Source organism: Carcharodon carcharias, chromosome 25 (genome assembly GCF_017639515.1).
Source record: "Carcharodon carcharias isolate sCarCar2 chromosome 25, sCarCar2.pri, whole genome shotgun sequence".
Taxonomy (NCBI): domain Eukaryota; kingdom Metazoa; phylum Chordata; class Chondrichthyes; order Lamniformes; family Lamnidae; genus Carcharodon; species Carcharodon carcharias.
Window position 1 is genome coordinate 34,053,422 of NC_054491.1, and position 20,642 is coordinate 34,074,063.

At 41.7% G+C, this 20,642-nt stretch overlaps 1 protein-coding gene across 13 annotated transcripts in view; it reads right to left on the reverse strand.

The window, feature by feature from the left end:
• Nucleotides 1–20,642, reverse strand: part of pknox2 (pbx/knotted 1 homeobox 2) — a 432,107-nt gene that overhangs the window by 145,493 nt on the left and 265,972 nt on the right. For 9 of the 13 annotated variants that reach the window (XM_041174176.1, XM_041174172.1, XM_041174169.1 and 6 more), the window contains one exon: nt 1,776–1,884. The exons of 2 other annotated variants lie outside the window; for them this stretch is intronic. In XM_041174176.1, coding sequence (XP_041030110.1) covers nt 1,776–1,862 — 87 coding nt within the window. In that variant the 5' untranslated portion in view covers nt 1,863–1,884. Of the gene's footprint in view, nt 1–1,775; nt 1,885–7,847; nt 7,871–19,206; nt 19,227–20,642 lie in introns of those variants that run through there. 2 more of the 13 variants (XM_041174179.1, XM_041174178.1) reach the window with 2 other exon arrangements.

The following is a 20,642-nucleotide window of genomic DNA, read 5'->3' on the forward strand; positions in this document are numbered from 1 at the left end:
TAATGGTTGTCATGGACCTGCACAAAAACTCCTGCACCTTGAACTTGATTTTTGGCATGGTTTAAGTTTGAAAAATACCATAGGCTTTCTTTGTGTCCCGCCAGCCATTAACACTGAGTCTCGTCTTCTCATTTCTTGTCATTTACACGAGAACCATTTTCAAAACTTTCCACTCCACAGCTCAGTTGCCGGGCTTATTGAAATTCATGGGCGTTCCATCCATATTGCCAACGTGACATAATGAATACTTGTGTTTATGCCTCTGTCTAATGATGAATCGCCGGAAACTGGTAATTTTGGTAGTCTGAGTGGTCTTGATTTACTGTCGCAACACTGGACATTTTCGTTCCATAAAGCAGCTACACCAACTAGCTGTTATGAAATCTTTGTTGGGCCGTCAGTGTTTGATTTGGCCCACTTAAATACATTACATTTCTGATGGCAATGCATCCATTTTGATGATTTTTGAGGGCCCATTCCGATGCATTATCAGGATCAGGTCAGTGGCTGGCTGGTCCCTGTTCTCATGGCACATTTGGTTGTGAGCATCTTTTTCATTGCGGATTCGTCCTTCTTCCATTCTCCCATGAATTTTCAACAACACCGTATTCCCTCGCTGCAGCACAATTACTTGAAGAGTTAGCAAATGTGACAACTTTTAGCTTGGAACCAGCTTCATATTTCATTGTGTTTGGATTTCCATTCATGCTTCAGCTTGTTGGATGGCTCACTTCTCTTCATCATTCGCTACACACGGTCTGCTCAGTGTGCACACATCTTCGCAACAAAGCCACCCGCTTTATCCCTTGCGCCCATTTATATGGTACCAGTAAATAAAACATAGGACTTAGCAGCAGGAGTAGGCCATTTGGCCCTTTGAGCTTGCTCCGCCATTCAATAAGATCATGGATGATCTGTTGTGGCCGCAGCTCCACTTTCTTGTCTGCCCCTATTACCCTCAACTCCCTTATCTATCAAAAATCTATCTAACTCAGCCTTAAATAAATTTAAAGACCCAGTCTCCACTACTTTCTAGGGAAGAGGATTCCACAGAATAACAACCCTCAAATTTCTCCCCATCTCCGTTTTAAACTATGTCCCCTAGTTTTAGTTTCCCTACAAGAGGAAACATTTTCCAGGTATCCACCCTATCAAGTCCCCTCCAGATCTTATCATAGTGCAAACTTCATTTGTGGGGTGAAAAATTGAGGCTAACTACTAATGCCAATATACCATGTTATGGCTAAAACACCTGGGGGTGGTGTGTGTGTGTGTGTGTGTGTGTGTGTGTGTGTGTGTGTGTGTGTGTGTGTGTGTGTGTGTGTGTGTGTGTGTGTGTGTGTGTGTGTGTGTGGTGAGGGGGGTTGACCTATATGCTGAATGTGTGCAAAATCATAATTTTCGCCATCTACTGCAACAATGAAGGGTTTATTAAACGAAAGGCAGAGAGAGTGCTGAACAAAGCATGGAATACCTAGGAAAATTAATTTTAATAACTAGAATTCCATCGGGTAGAGAACCAACAGACCTTAGACCTTTTCCTTGGATTACTTTACGTCTACCTGCACTGCAGGCTATTAAATCAGTACTGTTTGGAGCTGGCAACGTTTCCCTGCTCTTTCCCCCAGTTCCATATGACAATACTCAAAAACTATATGGATGTGATCCAAATTTTAAAATTAATTTCAGAGCTCTCAATCTCAAAATCCCAGAAAGCATTCTCGCAATGAAACCTTAAAGGCTCCACAGTCCTCCTTCTGTTACTACAAACCCACCTGTTGGCTCTCTTGGTACGTTGGAGGGGGCACACTCTGGGTTGCCATCATGGTCAGTGATGATGCAGGGGACGCATGTTGCATCATGGGGTTGCTTCACATCTAGAACCTAGGGAAACAACAGAGATGGTTCTTACAGCTGCTCAGTACATCAGCATGGAGCAGTCATCAAAATGGGTCATTTATCCAGCTAAAGGCATTGAACGTCCAGTTCCTAGAGTGAATTGCTCAAGTACGATATGATTCATCACAGTTTACCATTACAAGGCTATTGACAATTGTCAACAACTAGATCACACATGCTGCTTAAAAAACCTGCATCAATTCTGTCAGTCAGGAGTGTGAAGGAATTGACAGGGCTGCTTCAGATTTGCAACATCTAAAATATTGGACCATAATAAATTGCAAGGAGGGGAAATGGTAAGAAAGGTAGTAGGAGTCAACCTGCCCTGCTCTCAGGTAAGTGCACCATTCTCTGTGTGCTCTTGACACAGGTGCAAAAGGAGGGAAAAAGAGAAGACAGAAAGAGAAGAGAGGAAACACGCTGACTGCTGACTGCCCTATCAGCTAGCAGCATTGCACAGAGACTGAAGGAAAAATGTCAGACGCAACTGCAAATGCTCAATGGCATTCACCAGACTCTTTTTTCAAGTTACTCTCACGTGTACCCAGAATCAGGTTTATATAATTACTTTCTTGTACTTTGTCACTACTTTTTGCTTTGTTTTTATTATGACTCTTCTTTATCTTTAGTGCTGACCTGAATTTTGATCCCTGACCCACACCCAGGTTTTCCAATGTAAAACCCCTGTAAGGCAGCATTCCATAAGAAGCACATTGGAGAGAGACCTTTGGACAAGGTTGGTCACAAACAATGAAATTGTTTCTCTGTTAATGTTGCTACCATTTCATGACTGATAAAATTAACAGATATAGAACGAAGGTAGGTAAATAGACTTTAGGTACAGATCAGCCTTGATATAACTGAATGGCAGGACAGGCATGATGGGCTCAATGGACTCCTCCTATTCCTATCTTTCTGTCTCCTGCTCAGTGCCCTCAAGTTCTCCCACTGATATGTCCTAGTTTTTGTTAGAATGTAAGCTAAGAATCAGCATTTCCTGAAAAATGTCTAAATTCAAGAAATTGACCTTTGCAAGGGCTGCACTCCATGTTCTCCTCAGAAACTATTTTTAAAAAAAAGGCACAGGTATACACACCAGTAATAACAGCTTAAAACATTAATATCAGTGTTTATCAATGGGATAGGCTAATTAACTCCAATGTGAATTGGAAAATCTATTAAAAGGATTTTTGCTCACCAAACTGCCAGCAATTGCAGAACAACAGAGTAAGTATGAGTTAGTGATCCCACCACTGAGCCTCACTGGACCAGGGTGGATCAGGCACTCAGGTCAAGCTGGTTCCGATATTCAGGTCATTAAAAAATTGATAACTGTAAATTGGGAAGGCCATGAATCAGGTTTGCAGCTCATCAAGCCCAGCTGTCTCCTATCAATTGAAGCTAACTCATTGCCCACAACTGGAAATGTGAAAAAGCCCCTCATGGCATCAGCCTGATGAGAATCCTCTCCAGTGTACTCGAGTGATGAAAATAAGAGGGACTTTCAGGATTCAGTGACACAAACCAAAGACACTAATGTACAGCACCATGTCATTAGTTGCAACTGCACTTCCATAATGAGCTCTTGGTCCAATTTCATTGCTTTGGTTAAAGTCTGCAGAGAAGCTGACTCAGCCATGCTCACACTGCACTTGCAGATACAGCCTCCAGTTCCACAAGAGCCAGCTGCTCTCTAAATCCTCGATCCAATTGTGGCTACAAGAGGAGGTCAGGGGCTGGGAATTCTGTGGCAAGTAACTCACCTCCTGACTCCTCGAAGTCTCTCCACCATCTGCAAGTCAGGAGCGTGTTGGGACACTCTTCACTTGCCTGGATGAGTACACATTCAGCAACACTCAACGCTTTAGGGAGTCAGGAGGTGAGTTACTCACCACAAGACTCCTAGCCTCTGATCTGCTCTTGTAGCCACAGTATTTATATGGCTAGTCCAGTTCAGTTTCTGGTCAATAGCAATCTCCAGCAAGTTGACAGTGGGGGATTCAGCAATAGTAATGCTATTGAATGTCAAAGGGTGATGGTTGGATTCTCCCTTGTTGGAGATGGTCATGGCCTGGCACTTGTGTGGTGCAAATGTTACTTGCCATTTGTCAGCCCAAGCCTGGATATTGTCCAGGTCTTGCTGCATTTGGACATAGGTTGCTTCAGCATCTGAGGAGTCACGAATGCTGACCATTGTGCAATCATCAGCAAACATCCCTACCTCTGACCTTACGATGGAGGGAAGCTCATTGATGAAGCAGCTGATGATGATTGGGCCTCAGACACTATCCTGAGGAGTTCCTGCAGTGATGTCCTGGAACTGAGATGATTGATCTCCAACAACCATCTTCCTTTGTGCCAGATATAACTCCCCACCATCCCTCCACCGTCTGATTCCCACTGACCCCAGTTTTGCTAGGGCTCCTTAATGCCACACTCGGTCAAATGTTGCCTTGATGTCAACTGGAACAGTTTCTCCCTGTTTACTCCATCAAAACCCTTCATAATTTTCAAAACCTCTAGTTAGTGAAGCTCCTTTTAACCTTCTCTGCTCAAAAGAGAACAATTTCTCCTCTCTAGTCTTTTCATAAAACTGAAGTTCCTTGTTGCAATCATAAACTGTTTCACTTATGTCTAACATGATAGTGACAGTAGCATGGTCCTTAGCTCATCATTACTTTCCATAGCCCGTCAGTCACATCTGTACCTGGTTTGTAGGATCTCATTAATGCACATCTCATTATTGTTGTCCATCCCTAGTTGCTCTGAGGTTATTAAAAGTCAACAACACGTGTGGAATTGTAGTCACTATTAGGCTAGATTGGATAGAATGCCAACTCAACTCCCAGAAGAGTATTAGCGAACCAGTTGGGTTTTTATAACAAAAGAGCAAGTTATTTTTTTCTGCTGCCAGAGTGCATATTAACAAGGTTTTATCCAATTTTATTTCATGAAGTAAACTTCATACAACTGAAATGTTTCAATATTAGCTGTACCTATGAAAGCAATGTATCTGCAATGTTTTAACATCTTGTCTGGCTACATAAACTTTCTCAGTGGCTTCAGAGGCTCTGTGATGAAGATATTACTCCATTACCTGTAACAGTATTATAGAATGGTTACAGCACAGAAGGAGGCCATTCAACCCATCTTGTCTGTCGGGTCTCTGCAAGTAGCACAAGTTTCAGCTCAACAGATTGTTGCTTCAAAATGGTACTTACTTTACTCAGGGAATTTGGTAAGTGAGGAAATTTGGCGCACTGAGGGAAGAAGTGCTCTTATGGTCTTTTACAAAATAGAGACTGGTCCAAGAGTGGGAGCGGGAGACAGTGAGACCCGAGAGCTGATGTGCAGATGCATTAATAAGTAAGCAAGTAGGTGATTGGTTAATGAGTTTTAAGGTTTCTTTTACTCTAAACTAGGGCTGTCATTTAAACTAGAACCGGGGAAGTATAAGCAGTATATTACATTTACATGTTAACTAATTAAACTACTGAATGTACCTACAAATAATCATTGAATAAAGAATTTAATTAATTAAATTGAGACAAAAATTCGTTCCATATGAATAGAGATAAAAGATAATAAAAGATCAATTATACCAATCGCTGTACTTTATAGACCAACAAATAGTGGAAGGAGGTGGAGGAAGAAATATGCAGACAAATTGGGAATTGAGTAAAATGTATAGAATAATAAATCATTGGGTTTTCAACTACCCTGATATCAATTGAACAGAAGAGATATGTAAATTGGAAAAGAGAATAGAGTTCCTACAATGTGTATATGGCTCCTTTCTAATCCAGTGTGTATAAAAGCCCAATCAGGAAAGATTCACAATTGGATCTAGTAATGGGGAATGAACCAGACTAGACAAGAGAAGTAAAAGTAGGGAAACATCTAGGTAATAGTGATCATAATATAATATGCTTTAAGATGATGATAGGGAAGGACATAAGTATGTCAAAAACCAGGTTAATAGATTGGAGAAAAGCCGATTTAGAGGGGCCAAGAATAGAAATTGGGAAAATAAAATAGGTAACTATATTGGCAAACAATGTAAAACAGCAATAAGAAACATTTAAAACAATGTACAACAAAGACTCTGCTAAAAGGAAAAAACTAAACACTGTTGAGAATAAATAAAGATGTAAGGGAACAATTGTGTGTTAACAAAGAGGCATACATAAAGAACACAGAAAGCAGAGGGGGTTCATGATAAGAGGGAATACGAAGAGATTAGGACAAGTGAAAAAAACAATTAGGAAGAAAAAAGGAACAATGAGATTGAATTATCAAGGAACATAAAACAAAATAGCAAAGTATTTTAGAGGCACATCAATAAAAATAGGAAGGATGTGATGAGAATAGGATCATTAAGGGATAGACAAGATAATACCAGAGGTAACGATAAGGGGATGACAGAAATTTTAAATAATTATTTTGCTTCGGTATTTACCAGGGAAGCTGAACAGGCAGACATGACATGGAATGATGAGATGAGAAATGAAATGAGTACATTTAATTTTTTTTTTAAATGGGATGTATTGAATAAACGAATCAAACTGAAAGAGGATAAAGCACCTAGTCCAGATGGATTGCACCCACTCACTTTAAAAGAATCTGTGTAAGAGATAGTAGAGGCACGTATTTAATAATTCATCAGGAAATAGTGGTGCCAGGGGATATCTACGGTAAGGTGGTAGTGTTATGATCCCCAGCTGATGTTCCTACTGGACAAGCCTGATCCCAGGGAGGAACCTGGCTTGATAGATCCTAACTTTCATTTGTTTGTTTAGATACGTGGAGACGGGCTACTGAACAGAATCACAGGAGTCAGCTGATGAACTTTTAACAAAAGAATGAAACATTTATTCAACAAGAAAAGATGGACTATATTACAATACACCTTCACACACAACTATATCTTTACAGATATAAACCGATTTGCAAGGATAATGCAAGTTACAAAAGCTATCTTATACTGCAATGTTCACAGTAAGTATACAGTCCATGTAAACAAATAGGTGACCTGTGGTCAGACACACCACACCCTGTGCCCAAGTGACAGATGCCACTCCAGGCAGATGCTATGGATCTCTCATCAACTCCTCACAGATGCTTGTCACACCGTGAGCCAATCAATCAGTCTCACTGAGTTCCATCTATTACATGAGGGTTTCCAATCTCCGCTCTCCAAGAATTTGCTTTGGAATCTTCTCCCAAACCAATACTTTCTCTCAGACACCTTCTGCAAGGGTCCATCTCCAGGGTTTTGAACTCTCCTTCCAAAGTTCCACTCCCATGGGTCACCACGTACATTCAAGCTTTCTTCCACATACTCACTCTCACTGACTTAGCCGTCAAAAGTGCACCACAGCTTCACATGCTCATAACAAAGAGTTACAAGCCCTTCAACTGTCTCCTTGGACTTTCTGGATTCTCGCACACCTTTATTGTTTTAAATCTGCTTCCTGCAGATTTCATCTCTTTAAGCTTGAAGCCTTCCTCTCTGCTCCTTATTGTCACTTCCACAGAACAGGACCTTTATTGGACTCCTATTCTTCCTTTGACTAGAATGTCCTCTTGGGACCTTGCCTGTTCCACTCCCCTAGATTTGGGGGACTTTCTTCCTTAGTTCTTGGAACTTGCATCTGCAGTTTCCTTTTCTGTTCAGCATTTCTTGGCAGCTGTCTTCAACTTTAGTTTGGGACTTGTTTTCTGTCCCTTTTCATGTTCTGCCTATCTTGGCACTTTCTAACCACTTTTCACCCCTCCCTGCCACCTTAAACAATTTATGCACATATACCCACACTTGTCTCTGTTCTAACAGCCCCTTAAGAATTGTATCCATTATTCTATATTGCTTCTTTTCATCCTTCCGCCCAAAAATGTATCATTTCTCTCCATTACATTTTCGCTGCCATGTAACCACCCATTCTACCAACCTGTCCATGTCCTCTTGAAGTCTATCACTACCCTCTTCACAACGCGCACTCTGTATCCAGGAATATTCAGTACCCAATCCTGCCCTTTTTTGAGCCAGGTCTCAGTTGTCGCCACTACAGCCCATCCCTGTCAAGGGAGGAGCTGACTGAAGTTGGGAGCAGCTATGAAGAATGTCCTTTCAAGTAAAGGGGAAATCCATGGAGGTACATTTTCTGAAATAAAAACAGAAAATGCTGGAAATACTCAGCAGGTCTGGCAGCATTTGTATAGAAAGAAACAGAGATAATGTTTCAGGTCAATGTCCAAAGGTAGAGTCTGCTTGCTCACTATGAAGTCCTCACAGGGATACACTCCACTTACCCAAGTTCAGTATGCTCAGTCATAAGTTAACATGAGCCACTTTAGAGCTAACTTAGCCTCGGTGACTCTGCTTACACACCCCTGGAGAGAGTAATAATTGCTTTATACTCTTAGCTAACAAAGATCTATCAACCTCAGTCTTGAAAATTTTAATTGTACCAGCATCCAAAGAGTTCCACATTTCTACTAATGCTTTTTATGAAAAATTGCTTCCTGATTTCATTCCTAACTGGCCAAGCTCTAATCTCAAGATTATGTCCCTTTGTTCTTGATTTCCTCTCCAAATTATATATCTTATCTGCATTTAACTCAATGTTCCAAACTTAAGAGAAATTCTAAACTTAAGGGAATGCAAACCAAGATATGTAACCTTCCCTTATAATCTAACTCTAAGCCTTGCTATTACTCTGGTGAAGCTGTGCTGCACCTTTCCAAGGTCAATATATCCTTCCAGAGATGTGGTTCCAAAAACTAAACACACTGTTCAAGATGGAGTTTGACTGACATTCTTTATAACTGAATCTACACTGCCTTGTTTTTGTATTCCAAACCCTCGAGTTAAAGGCCAACATTCCATTAGCCTTGCTAATGGATTTTTGCACCATTGTACTACCCTTCTGTGATTTGTGTACTTGGACAACTAAATCCTTTGCTCCTTAACAACTCCCAGTTTCCCAACATTAAGAAAATATTTTGATGTATCTACCTTGGGTCCAAATTGATGGCCTTGCATTTCCCCACAATGAACTCCATCTGCTACAGTTTTGCCAACTCACCTATTCTGTCTATGTCCCTTAATTTCTTGATCCTATGTACACAACTTACTGTGCCTTCTAACTTAGAGTGAACTGTAAACTTGGATATACAGCTCTATTCCTTCGTCCAAGTCATTAAAATATATGGTGAAAAGCTGAGGACCCAGTAGTGATAAATGATAAATACCACTTATCAACTCCTGCCATTCAGAAAATGTTCCTTTTTCTCGCTACTGTTTCCTAGCTCTTGAAACTGATAAAAGATAATGTTGAACACTTAGCTAAGTTCTCCCAGAGCTTTCACTTTCTTTAGGCGGGGAACTGCATCAAGCACTAAGTCGGACGCCTTATGAAAGGCCAGGTTTTCTAGCTTTGTGGAGTTTAGCGATCTCATATAAAGTGCCCTACACAACCTCTTCACACAATAAAGAAATCCAGAACAAAAACAGAAACAGAAATACCTGGAAAAACTCAGCAGGTCTGGCAGCATCGGCGAGAAGAGCACAGTTGACGTTTCAAGTCCTCATGACCCTTCAACAGAACTAAGTAGAAATAGGAAAGGGGTGAAATATAAGCTGGTTTGGGGGGGGGGGGTGCGTTGTTGGGATGAGCAAGCAGGCAGTGATAGGAGGAGATAACCAAAAGATGTCACAGACAAAAGAACAAAGAGGTGTTGAAGGTGGTGGTATTATCTAAAGGAATGTGCTAATTAAGAGTAGAAAGCAGGACAGACAAGCTCTAGTGGGGGTGGGGTGAAGGAGTACTAAAAGGGCTAAAGGGCAGAGATAAAAAATGGGTGGAAATACATTTTAAAATAATGGAAATAGGTGGGAAAAGAAAAATCTATATAAATTATTGGAAAAAAACAAAAAGGAGGGGGAAGAAACGGAAAGGGGGTGGCTATGGAGGAGAGAGTTCAAGATCTAAATTAAATTCAATAAACTCAATATTCAGTCCGGAAGGCTGTAAAGTGCCTAATCGGAAGATAAGGTGCTGTTCCTCCAGTTTGAGTTGAGCTTCACTGGAACAATGCAGCAAGCCAAGGACAGACATGTGGGCATGAGAGCAGGGTGGAGTGTTGAAATGGCAAGCGACAGGGAGGTCTGGGTAATGCTTGCAGACAGACTGAAATCCAGCTTGTTCCTACTTGATTACTTGGCAGGCCTCCAAAGCAGTCACATACTGTAAGAACTCAAAGACCACTGGCATCATTGTGATTCTTTGGGTAGTGGAAGATGGATTGAAAACAGATTCATAATCTGAAATATTGAGAGAATCACATTCCTGTGCCTCAGAAGAGCAGCTCAAAGTTAGGTTAATGGCTCCTAACAGTGATATGAAAGTCATTCCTATTCTCCCGCAGCTCCTTCCCAGCCAAGGGCAGCCTGTAGAAAATGAATTCTTCCAGCAAGATTCTGATTTGTAGCTATGATATTCAGATGCCCACCTAGATGTCAACGTATTCTATTCAATCATGTTCTCAGTTCAAATTAGTAGTTACAGCAGTTAAGTGCATGGCATATTAGAATGGAAACTGGAGTGCCACTATGCTGCTGAGAACAGAGCACCTACTAGTACAAAAGATCTCAAAGTGCATTAAGCACAGCTCAAAATTAATGTTATTTCATGTTCTCCAATGCATAGTTTGCTTTCAGGAATTTCTCTGCTCTGGTCCACAGCCAAACATTTATTTATGCTCATTAAGGCAATGTATAATATTGGTTCTGTGGAATGAAAGGCTTCCCATTTCAGTCACCGAGGGTGGAATCTTACCCTTTTGAAGATTTTCTGAGGTCAGACCATGAGCAAGTCTCAGCCCCCTTGCTAATGCCTGCCTGCCCACCTACACAATCTTACAAAAGGGGGCCAATTAAGAGCCCACCTCTGGGAATGCTATCCAAATAAGGATGGCGGGAGGATCAGGCATGGCTGACCCAATGGAAGGGCCTGCAGCGAGATCCTGATGGCAGCCTTACTGGGAGAGGTGGGCACTGCTGGGCTAGCAGAAGATCTCAAGAGTGTCTCAAGATGGAGGCGCCCCTGAAGATAGTTGAAATTTTTAAAATGTGGCCACAGCAACCAGGCTATCATTGTGGAGAGGGAACCCCATATGATCCTGGTGCCCACGAGTGGTCAGTTAACTGCCACTAAATGCTGTTAGATGGTAGCCATTTCCTTTGCTTACCCTCCTCCAGCAAAATTGCCGGGAGGCAGAAAAGGTCAGGTGGCCAAACCACCATTCTATTCTGCAAATTGCAGCAACCCCAACTCTAACCTCCTACAAACCCATCTCCGAGCAAATGGTAAAATCCCTAGTGTCAGCATCAAGCACTCTAGGTCAGGTATATATCTCTACCCTTCCCTGACTATCTCAGTGCTAATGTCAGAAGAGGTTACAAGGGATCTTATTTCTTTAATTTCCTGCAGCACCAACCATTCAGCAATGAGGTCACCATCTGAGTCCAGTTCTGTGCTATAGGCGTGTCCATAAAGAAGTGAATTGAGACTGCCTGTGCCCATTTAACCAAAGGACTCTTAACAGCCAGTGGGACACATTCAATCAGGCCATTTACTGCCTCATCAATCTTCTCTCAATCATCGGCAAAGTGATGGAAGTGGTCATTGACATTGCTATTAAGAGCACTTACTCAGCAATAACCTTCTCACTGATGCTCAGTTTGAATTCTTCCAGGGCTACTCAGCTCCACACCTCATTACAGCCTTGGACCAAACAAGGGCAAAAGAGCTGAATTCCAGAGGAGATGTGAGAGTGGCTGCCCCTAACATCAAGATAGCAATTGACAGAGTGAGACATCAAGAAACAAAAACAGAATTACCTGGAAAAACTCAGCAGGTCTGGCAGCATCGGCGGAGAAGAAAAGAGTTGATGTTTCGAGTCCTCATGACCCTTCGACAGAACTTGAGTTCGAGTCCAAGAAAGAGTTGAAATATAAGCTGGTTTAAGGTGTGTGTGTGGGGGGCGGAGAGATAGAGAGAGAGAGAGGTGGGGGGGGGGGGTGGTGTGGTTGTAGGGACAAACAGACATCAAGAAACCCTGGCAAAATTGAAGTCAATGGGCATCAAGGGAAAACTCTTCATTGGTCAGAGTCATACCTAGTACGAAAGGATGATGATTATGGTTGTTAGAGGTTAATCAGCTCAGCCCCGGGACATCGCTGCAGGGGTTCCTTAAGGCAGAGCACTAGTTGCTTCACCAATGTCTTTTCCTCGATCATATGCTCGGCAGTAGGAATATTCATTGATGATTGCAGGGTTCAATTTCATTTGCAATTCATCAGATAAGGAAGCAGAACATGCCCGCATGCAGCAAGACCTGGGCAGGAATCAGGCTTGGGATAATAAGTGGAAAGTAGATTCATGCCACACAAGTGCCAGGTAATGATCATCTCCAACAAAAGAGAGTCTAACCATCTCCCCTTGACATTCAATGGTATTACCATCACTGAATTCCCCACAATCGACATTCTGGAGGACACCATCGACCAAAAGCCTAACAGAACCAGCCACATAATTACCGTGGCTATAAGAGCAGGAATGAGGCTGGGAATTCTCAATTCCTGACACCCAAAAGTTTTTCCACCATCTACAAGACACAAGTCAGGAATATGATGGAAAACTTTCCGTTTGCCTAAATAAGTGCAGCTCCAACAACACTCAAGAATCTCGACACCACCCAGGACAAAGCTACCCATTTGATCGACCCCCCATTTACCATCTTAAACATTCACTCGCTGCATCGCTGGTGCAGTCTGTAGCATCTGTAAGATATACTGCAGCAACTTGTCAAGGCTTTGACAGCACTTTCTAAACCCTACCACCTAGAAGGACAAGGAAAGCAGGCACACAGGAACAGAGCTGCATACAAGTTCCGCAAGTCATACCATCCTACCTTGGAAATATATTCATTCCTTCACTATAGCTGGGCCAAAATCCTGGAACTCATCCCTAACAGCTGTACCTACAACATAAAGAATGTAGCTCACCACCACCTTCTCAAGGGTAATTGGGGATGGACAATAAATACTGGCCATGCCAGTGAAGCCCACATCCCATGAATGAATAAATTTTTTAAAAATGAAGAACTTGTGCACTCCATCAATCTGAACAAGATATAAATGCAGGTCCCAGAGATGAAAGCCTGGCACCCAAAACATTTTTCCACCCCGTTTTCTTCGATATATATGCCCTTTATATTGACATTTTAAGAAATCTTGCAATTAATACGACATTAAGATTTAGTTAAATATCCGGTCACAGCTCCCTCAGTATGCCAGTCAATATAGCAACCAACAATCAAGTTCTACACAAGTACTTGCAAGCTTACTGAACTTAATTATTCTTTCATTGGATGTGGGCATTGCTGGCAAGACAAGCATTTGTGGCCCATCCCTAACTGCTCTTGAACTGAGTGTTGCTAGGCCATTTCAGAGGGCAGTTAAGAGTCAACCACATTGCTGTGGATCTGGAGTCACATGTAGGTCAGACCGGATAAGGGTGGCAGATTTCCTTCCCTAAAAGACATTTGCTTCCCTATTGGTACTCAAAGCAGTCTTTCAGAGATGCTAAACTAAAACCTGACTGCCCCCTCAGCTGGATGGCAAAAATCCCATGGCACTAAATCAAAGACCAAGTTCCCCCAGTACCTCCACCAGTTTTTAATCTCTCAACCAAAAGAAAACAGATCAACTGGTCATTGGCCTGGAACTTCCGTGAAGCAACAATCATCTTCGAACTTCTCAACGGCCCGACGGTGCTCCACATTTCTTGCCAGGTCTTCCGAACCCAACATTCCCAAAACAGTACAGTCCCGCAAAGAACTCCATCACAGCGCTATAACATCAGGGGAGAAAACCATGCCAGGCCCCCTTCTTATTCGTATTAGCCACCATAAGGTAGGTTTAAACCTAAGAGGTGTCAATGTGAGTGATGGGGGGCAGTCAAGGTGGCAGTTGAGGGGCATTGGGGAGAGGCAAGGTCAGGTGGCGCAGTCGGGGGGGCAATGGAGGGGATCAGTTTGCGTGATGGGGGTAATTAGGCAGGGGATACGTGACAGTGATTCGGGGGGGGGGGGGGGGGGGTCAGTTCTGTAGTTGCGCAGGAATTAGACGAGGATCTTTCTATCCTGGGTAATCATCTAGGTTAGTACCGCAGAACTATCCAGAGTCTACAACTCTAACTCAAGAGTTGGAAACTTTTGCAGAAGGTCCTGGGGAACAGGGGAATTGCCCATTGGAAGCTGAAACTTCCTGGGCAGTTCCTACAGAGGTCAGTGCGTTAGGATTTCCACGGGATCTCCGACAATCTGGAGATCAGAAGTTCTGGGACATTATCTCATTGCTTTTTATGGGAGCTTACTGTGCACAAAATGGCTGTCACATTTCCTACATTAGGGAGTGAAGACACTTCAAAAGTTGATGCTGTGGGAATTACTGAAAACATGAAAGGAGCTATGCAAGTGCAAGTGCTTTCTTTTTATTTTCTTTCAATACTTTCTTCAGCCCAACTTTCAATCCAGGCCAGCAACTTTCATTCTGTACTTATAAGAGATGAGCAAAATTCCCATAAGTCTTACTTAACAGCACACTTATCTAGGGGTGAAAGGCATACTACTGGGAAAGCCTTCCTGGACTTTTCCTCTAATATGACTAACATGCTTCACAGCCATAAAGACCTCCAGTTATTCGCTCCCAAAAAAACTGCTGAATTTCATCCATCACGGACTCTGGCTCTAATCATGGCTGGTATTTATCCAGGAGGGAGGGCCACTTGACTGATTGTATTAGTTCATCAGTGGTCCATTTATTATACAACATATTGCACAAAGTGTTCAATTTCCAACACTTTCTTAACACTTCGCAAATGGGAAGATGTGAAAAGGATGAGACTAGTTTTAAATTTAAATAGGCAAGGGTATCACTTGGAGTAGCTGAGTCTACACAGAATCATTTTCCCACTAAAATACACCATGCAGGAGATATTCCCCTTTCAGTTTCCAATTTCCTGTTGTGAAAACATAACATGGGGTGAAGAGTGCCCAGGCCGCTGACTGTTTTCAACATGAACCATTACTAAGTGTCACAGGGGAAACGAAGGGAAATGTATCATTAAGTTGTTTGAAGTAGAACTAAGCCACCCATCTAGCAGTCAAATTTAAAACTGGGAAGGTTAGACCACAGGATATGCAAGTATTCAGACAGCTAAAAGGAGAAATTTACTGCAGTAAATCTTCACTGGAGCATCAGAAAAACTTGACACATTTCTCTAGGTTTTCGTCAGGACGACTCAGGAGGCCTTTAAAAACTGTAGCCAGGACTCAATTCCAGGATCCCCAATCTCACACCCAGAGTTTCCAATTTTTGGGAGTGACTTTTAAGGGTGCCACCAGCGAGTTTGGCTCTAAAGCCTGCACCCTGCTCTCCTGACCTTAGGGCTCCATTGCAGGGATCGGCATGTCCCAGTCCTCTGCAATTTTCATGAAGTCGGGTCAGCCTTTCAAAGAGTCATGGGTCATGTCACCTCAGAGCTGTCATAAACCATAGGTCTCCTCTGCATGAGGGGACCTTTTGATGGGTAAGTTCAAAAGGCCCTCCTCGATCCTCCCATACCAAGGTATGTCCCCCACCCCCAATATCCCCTATGGCCCTTCATGTCTCCCCCATGCCAAGCTCTGGTACTTCCATATGCATTCATCCACTATACACTGTACAGAACCAATGAACCCCAATCTGACAGTAGGGTGTGAGAAAAAGGTTTTTAAAAAGTCATTCCTCTATAACCTTCCACTTTCTAAAATATAAAACTTCTTTTATTGCAGCCCGGTAAAAATGTCAATCATCCAGGTCCTTTAAAGTGTCAATAGCTGAAACTGCAAGTGCTTTGAAACTATAGAAAGATTGTGAGCATAGATCAGAGAGCCAGAACTGTCCATCAAGGAATGTTTTCCCTGGGACTCAGGTGTTTTAATACTCTAATGGATGTCTGGGCTCTCAGCCAAAAATACATAATGAGACTTGGCCTCTGCTGAAACACCTGAGCCCCAGAGAAAATATTGCTTGATGGACAGCTATGCCTCACTAATCGCTTCTGCCAATTTTACAATGTTTATTTACAAGATAAAGCCTTTTCATGTGTTTGCAATTTCTACTATTGATACTTTAAAGGGTCTGTAGTAAAAAGGGGTCTTTTTTTAAGTGGAAAGTTCTCAATGAATTACTTTTTTAAAACTACACATCCTGTCACTATAAGGTGCATTGTTGATATACAGTGTATAGTGGGTGAATGAGCATGGAAGTGCCATAGGGGGTGGGTGGGTGGGAGCAGCATGAGATAGCATGGATGGGGCATGGAGAATGGTTTAGGGGATGAGGGCTGGGGTGCACTTCTGTTTTTATTTTAATTAGGACAAGTCCCAACACACCAAGGCAGGTCTTTTAATCAAACAGTCTGTGGCTGCCTCTAAACTTTTTCATGGGTCAGCAGGCCTGACTCCAGCCTGCACCTTTATCCCCGCCAAAATGAAAATCTTGTCCTTTCAGGCACTTTCTCTTGAGGCGAGTAGGCCAAAACAGTAATTTTCCTGACTCCTGCTACCCACTTTGAACATGAAAATCCAGCCCGTTATGCCAGACATGTCTTAATGGTACTACCCTCACTTCTGAGTCAGAAGGTCACGTGTTCAACTTCCAGAGACTTGAGCACAAAATCTAGGCTGACACTTGATTACAATACTGAGTGATTGCTGCACTGTCAGAACTGTTGTCTTTCAGATGAGACATTTAACCTGGATGTAAAATATTCCATGTACTATTTCAAGGAGCTGAAGGGAAGTTCTCCCTGATGCCTTGACCAATATTTATTCTTCAGCCAACATCATTAAAACTGATAAACTGTTCATTCTCACACTGTTGTGGGAACTTGCTGTGCACAAATTGGCACCACATTTCTTATATTACAACATTGACTACACTTCAAAAGTACATCTTTGGGTTGGCCAAAGGTTGTGAAAGGCAATATATAAATGCAGGTCTTCCTTTATATAAAGGAAAAATCACCTCTAATAAGTGTTACTAAGTTACTGTCAGAAGCGGCTTTAGTTGGTAACACTTTCATCTTGGGCCTCAGAAGGTTGTGGGTTCCAGACCCAATCGAGAATTTAAGAATCTAATCCAGGTTAGTAATCAGTGCAATATTAAGGATGTACTACATTGTCAGAGGTGCCACCTTTCAGATAGGAATTTAAAATCCATCCACCTTATAGGTTGGCATAAATGATCCCACAATACTATTCAAAGAAGAGTTCTCCTGGCATCCTGAACTAACAGGTTAACTGCTCTTTCATTTCATGTTTTTCATGCAAAACTGGTTAATGCATTCTCCTAAAGAGCAGTACTAACCGTACATTAAAAATAAAGCAATTCAATGGACGTGAAGAATCTTGCGGATATCCTTAGAGATGCGATAGGGTGTCTAATGAATGCAAGCTCTTTCATTTTTTTCATTATCTGTGAAAGAGATAAGGTGCTGGAATATACCCCACAATAGTGAAACTGCACTCTAGTGGGACTTAGTACTTCAGGGAAAGAGGAAGAAAAGAAAAAAAACAGAGGGTGCAGAAAACTGATAATATATTGGAAACAAAAGGACCATTGAAGACAATAAGGAAGAGTGACTTGCATTTATATATCACTTTTTGCAACCTCAGGTCATCCCAAGTGCTTCATAGCCAATTAAGCACTTTTTGAAGTAGAGTCACTGTGTAATGAAGGAAATATGGCTGCCAATTTTTACACAGCAAGGTCCCACAAACAACAATATAAAAAAATCTGATAATCTGTTTGGTGATGTTGGAAAAACAAGATGATACATGCGTGGTACAGCACGCTGCTTCTGTGACTATTAAGATGTCAAGGAGGCTTTGTGGAACACTTCCATTCAGTCCAGATGTGTGACCATGAACTTTGAGACGCCTGCCACTTTAATGAACCACCTCGCTCCCACTCTGGCCTCGGCCTCCTGTATTGTTCCAACGAAGCTCAACGAAAGCTACATCTTTCAATTTGTCACTTTATAGACTTCTGGACTCAACATTGAATTCAACAATTTCAGATTGTAACCTCTATCCCCTTTTTGTTTCTTTTTTCTTTGGTTTTGTTATTTTCTCTTTTGATTTCCTCTTCACTTTTGCTTTTGACCAGCAGCTGTACACAATTCTGCCATTCATACCTCTTCTGGACATATTTTTTATTTCTTTACTTGGCCCACTACAATTTCGTGCAGCCTTACAATACTCATCATAATCTCTCCTGTCTTCCATCCTATCACAGAACTTCCCTTTAATTATTTTTCCCCCCACCCTCCTCCCTCTATCTTGCTTAAAATCCATTACATTTCCAACTTTTCCCAGTTCTGATGAAAGGTCATCGACCTGAAACTTTAACTCTGTTTCTCACTACACAGATGCTGCCAGGCCTGCTGAGCATTTCCAACATTTTGTTTTTATATGAAAAAGTCATCCTTATGTTCCAAGCTGCATTATGAAACTTGTCTATTCACTGAGTTTTCAGATTTAAGAATCTATAAAATATCTTCAAGCCTCTAGCTCACTGAATAGTGTCAGCCGTTTGTTATGGCACAGCAGATGGTAAATGCTGAGCTGCTCAAATCCCAGAGGGAAACTTGAAACAGTGCCACAACTGTTCTGCAATTTGTATTTTTATTTTGAAATGCATGCTTTGAATTCAGTAGTAATAAGTCCACCGAGTCTTACAGGTTTTTTACAAAACTAAATTAAACATTTATTAATAAAATAAATTATTGTAAGAACATACATAGGCCTACAAATTATTACTATGAAAACTCCTAAATTCCCTAATTAAGGTCGCTCCCAGTTACATCTCTGTTAAGGCAACAGTAAAACAACACAGGTTTCAACAGACCCAGGCAAAGCATACAATACCTTGGACAGGTGATATTTAAAATGAATTCTCTTAGTTTCAATTCCTGGAGACAGCAGCTTGGTACAAAGAGGCTGGAGGCTTTTCACACTTGTTCAGCCTTAGAATTCCTTCTTTCCTTACACGTAACCTCATCTCATTTTCACCTGCTTCTCGCTTTTTAATGTAAATCCCATGTCTCAATATGTCTTTACAACTTTACTTTTTCCATAATATAAATCTTTCATAGCACTCATATTATCAGTAATCTTTGGGAAAAATAAACACACCTTTTGACTTAGCCTCTGTTGGCTAGGTGTAACACCTCAGCATCTCTTTGAAATTGTCAACTCTGGTTTATCTAAAAAAAAATGCAGATGTTCTTTACACCTCACATTCTAAAACTTCAGCCATGTTTATGTATTTAGTATTTCAAACCCAGTTTTCCTTCTGATACATCAAAGCACCCAGACTAGCTGCCTGCAATTCAATTAAAACACACACACACACGCTAAACCAAACCCCACTATCAACTTACCTTTACAATAAATTACAATAATATTATGAAAATTATTATAGTTTCATGACATGTTACACAAAGTCATTTCTTCCCCCAATGTTCCACTTCACTGATCCATGCTGTGGTAATATTCCATAGGAGCTGCCTCTCCCCAGCATCACATTACCCTATGGGTGAACAGGCAGAGTGAGTGTTGGCCTGCTATTCACTATGGCAGGTATCACAGTTATGTCCAATCCATCCAAACAAGCGTACACTTTCCTGCAAGGGTCACTGGAGAACAGCAAGGTGAGAAGCTCACTAGTTAAAAAGTGATGGCACAGTCACCAATATTGGCTGATATTAGTTAACCATGGTTGAACCAGGGAGGTCATGCAGACTAGAAAGCTAAGACCATTACAGAGGAGGAGCAAGCCATTCAGCCCCTCGAGCCCATCTGGAACACTAAAACAGGAGCAGGCAATTAAGCATGCCTCTTGAGCCTTTTCCTTTATCCAATCAGATCACAGCACCTTTACCTCAGCTCTTTTTACCATGCAAGTGGGTGCACTGAACTGAATCAACAGCAAGATTATAATTGTCTTTTTTAAGCAGCTGAAAACATACTATAGGTGTTAGAATTACTATACATCAGAGACAGCAGTGAAATATGGCAACATTGTTGGTTATGAAGCTCAGCATAAATTACAAGTGCCTACATCCCCAGTGAGCTACCCATTCAACTTCATCAGTAGAACCATTCATCACATTACACTGCAGGCCTCACATGCACTTTATAAAATCTCACACACTTTATAACTCCCATTACTGGAAAAGCCCAATAAAAATGTCTAACAAAGTAAATGGCCCTCACTGCCCTCTGACACACTGCATGGTTTTGTATTGAGCCAAGGAGATCAGAAAGATCCCAGGTTCAGCTCTAGTGAGTTAGCTACTTGCAAACTGTGTAATGGCAAAACAATTGACTTCAACACACATGGATTAAAAAGGAGGCGAGAAGGGGGAATACAGCAGTAACTCCTACCAGCAGCATACATGTAGCTATTAAGTGAAGACAGGATCAAGTACAAATGTGATACTCTCAGATATTTGAAAGCCTGGTGACAGCATCCATGCAGCAGAGTTGACCTTATGTACATAGACCAATGCCCATTTGCACACTTCGCAAGCTGTTAGAATCTCAGGACATCCCAAAGCACTTTACAG